At 34.6% G+C, this 4,537-nt stretch overlaps 1 protein-coding gene across 1 annotated transcript; it reads right to left on the reverse strand.

The window, feature by feature from the left end:
* Positions 1–1,401: 1,401 nt before the first annotated feature.
* Positions 1,402–3,639, reverse strand: LOC107947561 (uncharacterized). Its single transcript, XM_016882176.2, has 3 exons — positions 2,614–3,639; positions 2,004–2,534; positions 1,402–1,915 (listed from the first exon to the last, which is right to left on the reverse strand). Exons 1-3 carry the CDS (start codon positions 3,391–3,393, stop codon positions 1,802–1,804), a joined length of 1,425 nt encoding a protein of 474 aa, XP_016737665.1. The 5' UTR covers positions 3,394–3,639; the 3' UTR covers positions 1,402–1,801.
* Between the last annotated feature and the right edge of the window lie 898 nt (positions 3,640–4,537).

Consider the following 4,537-nt stretch of genomic DNA (forward strand, 5'->3'; position numbering starts at 1 on the left):
GTTGGCATGACCTTCTATCTAATGGGTCTCCAAGACCTCATCCCCACCTATATATCTCCTAATCATGCCCGCCCTCAAGCACAACATTAAACGCAATAAATTCATTCTAGGCAACAACAAAAAGAAATAGATTGTCATCCTTTTCAACCTCAGACTATAGATTTTGATCTAACTTAAACATGGTGGTCGTTAATGTTAAAAAAAAGGAAAATTTGAATGTAAGTTTTCTTCATGATTTTTTTCTTTAAATTATTTTATTTTTAAGACTATTATTTTATTTATAGAATTATTATTTTAATAAATAAATTTCATGCTAGAAAATGAGAAAAATATTTATTTATAATTTTATATGTATTTTTTTTATAAAATCTTATGGATATTTATTGAAAAATGAACTTTTAAATCTTTTTTATTTTTAAATATTTTTTTAATTTTTATTTTTTAATAATCAATATTAAATTTACAGATTATGTAAAGTTGATGGTTAAATTTGTTGATTTTTTTAGATTAAGGACTAAATTGATAGAATTTATAAACATTGAAGGGCTAAATTTATTATTATGTCAATAAAAAAGTTACCATTAGTGATTTAACGAAGGAGTAACCAAAATATTTAATTTTGATAATATTAGTGACCAAAATAGAAATTTCTAAATCTGGATAACCAAAATAAAAATAGATTATTTTTATAATTTACCAGTATTTTATTTTGACTTGGCCACCTATCATATTATGCTATCCTGCCAAACTACTCTTAAAAAGGATTTGAAAGAATATTTAATTGTGAATTTATCACTGTTTGAGGCGTATAGCCATGGAGGGATTATCTCCTAAGCAGTTAACACCTAATCGAGAAATGTGGTTGTTAGTGGGAAATCGTTTTGACTCCCAGTCCATATAATTTCAGTCCACACTCCAAGACTTGGACTACGCCATTCAGTCCAATAGAAATAACAAAAAGAAAAAAAAATGCTCTGTTTCGTTCGTATGTCAAAAATCAACCCGGAAACATGTAAAAAAAACCTCTTGCTTTATTAAAACCTCGAAGCCAAAGGTTAAGAATACTCGTGTTTAGAAGCAACAGAAAACAAGGCTTCATATGAATGAAACTCGAGCCCCTCCAGCTCAAGTTTTTGCATGGGTTTACTTTAATATATTAGATAATTCACATTTTATGCCTGTAAAAGTGTACAACCCAATATTCTTCTGCCCACCTTTTTTTTAAAGTTCCCAGCACGAGATTACATGCTCAAGGTGTAATGGAAATTGGCCAATCTCAAAGTCTCAAACAGTGTTCTTTAAGTTTCTGTAGGAACAAATACGGAGAAACTAATAAAATTCTAAACTTTTCATAATAATAATAAGGCATATATTATTAAATTTACCATTTCCATGCCTAACTCTCTACCAAATCATACCACGTCATATTGAAAAGTCAGTAAGGCATAGTACCATTCGGACATGAATGAAAATATCTTTGTTTTGTTCTGTAAGTACTAGCAGGACAATTGCATTAAAAAGTTACAAATAAAATTTAATGAAGAACCAAAAAACCGAATTTCCCTTGAGTAATTCCCAAGTATTTTAACAGCTACAATTTCGAGTGTTGACAAACTCTACAGTGTGGTATGTTTGAAGCTTCATTTAGATCACAGCTATTCAGCAGGCCGGCAAAGAGGATAACCGAATCTAATTGCAGGATTTAAGGGGCTCTCCAGAACCTATTATTCTATTAACATTTGAGAAATCTATCCTGATATGATAAATGAAAAAAGAAAATTTATTTTGAAGTTCAAAACATCTATGCATGCATGTGAATTAGTTCATCTTCATTGCATTCCCTTATTGCGATGTCCAAAAGTTCGCCCGATTTCGAAGGTAACACATCGCAGCATTGCCGTCTTGGAGCCTGCATCTTGAGTAATATAACAAAAGACTGCATAAATCTCAATTAAACCGACTTGACAAAGGACAATAGAAAAAAGTTGAAACCTACTAGTTACCTGTTTGTAATTGAGGTCTAGCTTCTTGGTAGAGACTCTAATTTCTCCAAGTTTCCTTGGTGAACCATTGTCAAGTGTGCAATTTTCGTAAGATTTCTTGTAAACAGTCATAATCCCATGCCTACCTGAAGATACAGTATCTAAAAGGAAAGTTGTGGGTCTTTGGCAAGGATCAGGGTGAAATTCCCTAGTGTTGAAAGTGTAAGATCCTGCTAAAACACCGCCTGGTGTCCACTGCTTGAACGTTTCTGGCACAGAGAGAACTTCTGGTAAGAACATGTGTTTACTATACACTTGAACTGCATAACCCCATGAAATTGAGATCGTCCACGAAAACCAACGATCATAGCAGACTGTTTGTTGCAAAATTCTCTGAGAATCAACATTTACAGCATGAAATAGATGCTCCAATGCCTTTGTAGCTGTCATGTTGGGGAAGATTGGGTCCACATGATCCATATGATGTAGTGAAACCAAGGGTGTCAAAGGATGGGTAGCTAACAAACCAAACGCATCACCTCGAACATCAAACTGGTTGAAAATTGCAGATATCATATCACAAGTCAAAAGTAATGTATGAGTTAAGCTTAACCAATGCAATTGTTATTACCTGATGAAAGCCTGGCTCCCTTGTCAATCCTACACCAAGCTCTGCCAAGCAAGAGTAGACCCTGGAATCGCTTCCATAAAGATGAGGATATCGTTCTATGCATGAATCGAACACTTTAGCCAAAACTCTAGCCAGAGGATAACTTATGGCAAAACCTGCTCCACCAAATGCCATCTGAAAGCTGAAATACTTGTTTTGTTGATAAATCTCGGAGCCAGATCCGATGTAGTACCAAAGCCGATGATCATATTTAGAAAGCGTCTTCACCAGATTTTGTGGGAAGAAAACTGTGTCATCGTCCCCAAAGACATACCATCGTACGTTGGTATGGTTAAGAGCGACGGTCTCTAAAACCACACGCGCCACTCGAATTGCAGACCGTAGGCCACCTTTGAAAGTGTAGTGAAACCTTGAAGTGTCCTGGGAGATACATAACGGAGGCAGAGTAGCGTCAGCATCCGTTGAAGTTGTTGCATTAGGGGGCATGGTTTCGAGGAACACACATCCACGCATTTGACGAGGCTCCCACCATAGCTTGACGTATTCCTTTCGCTTCAGCCATGATTTCTGGTTGGAAGCTATGCCGAAAACGATATGCTCCAAGCCAGTCGATGCATAAGCGTCTTGGTAGGAGGAATACACATTTAGAGGCGAGTTTGAGTTGTGGAGTAGCAATGCTGATGCAATAATATAGGTGACACAAACAGTAGAAGAGATCAAAACGATGTTTAGCAGATGGAAAGAAGACTGGGTTTTGGAAAGCCACTTAAAACGCTGCATTTCTCAATTTGATGGAAAGAAGGAGAAGGGGGGAGGGTCTTTGGTTTAGTAACTTAATCAACGGTGTATATGTGGAACATACAATTAAGGGTTCAAAGTAAGTTTGTTTTGGCCAAACAAGGGCGTGGGAATAAAAATGTGGGTTAGGGCGCCGAAGATAAAAGAAATTCAACTTTGAATGCTTTTGTTGTTTTGTTTTTGCAAATGAGATTGCCCAATTGGTGGGCAACTTGATTTTGCTGCAATTTGACTAATATGGCGGAGAGTAGTTTCTATTGATGACAAGGGTTGGTGGGGACATGGGATTGGGACTGAGTGATATACTGATAATAATATATTAAACAATTTCTTTATTTTTTTCATAAGCCAACTGAAATTATGGGCAAGACCCGAATTTTAATATTTATTAAAATATTGATAAATATTCAATTAATTAAATCAATTCATATTTACTTTTTCTTCCTTAGGGAGAATGAAGTGAGAGCCACTTCAGCTTCAAGTCCAATGCTATCTATCTTCGTAAAAATAGCTCATTTGGTTTGAGTTTTCAAGAAACCAACCATGTGCAGGGAGAGGTTCAAGCCACTTGGAATGGATCTCAGCCTCAGGTCACGGTTCCCCATGGTTGTTTATTAGCTGTTTAGATCAGTTAATTCATGAGGTTTTTTTTTGTTTGTTTGTTGATCAAAGTAGGATCTCTCCGCCTTTGGTTTGCGAAATCTTAAATGAGTAATAAAGCTGATGAGAATATAAAATTACAAACTAATGTTGTGGCTTTTTAAAAGAAATGATATAAAAAAAATTAATTAATTAGAAGAATAGGTTAGGAGAAAGGGCAGTTTTTAACCATACCTGTTGATGTTACCTAACATACCAGTGATATCACCCGTTTTTCCTTTAATTGTCACTCGATTTTTTTTTTTAGAAAAAGAATTATTATGTCAAGTGATATTTGTATGTATTTTCTAAAATATTTATGAAAACTATGGATATTCATAGTAGAAAAAAAAAGGAAAAAAATAATTTATTAATAAGTGTCATCGATGTATTAAGCGACATCGGTGTGTACTTAAAAAAAACAAGTGAAATAAAAAAATTTGAAAAGAAACATTTATTAATATGTATATTAGCCTTTTGCTGCAAT

Source organism: Gossypium hirsutum, chromosome D12, assembly GCF_007990345.1.
Source record: "Gossypium hirsutum isolate 1008001.06 chromosome D12, Gossypium_hirsutum_v2.1, whole genome shotgun sequence".
Taxonomy (NCBI): domain Eukaryota; kingdom Viridiplantae; phylum Streptophyta; class Magnoliopsida; order Malvales; family Malvaceae; genus Gossypium; species Gossypium hirsutum.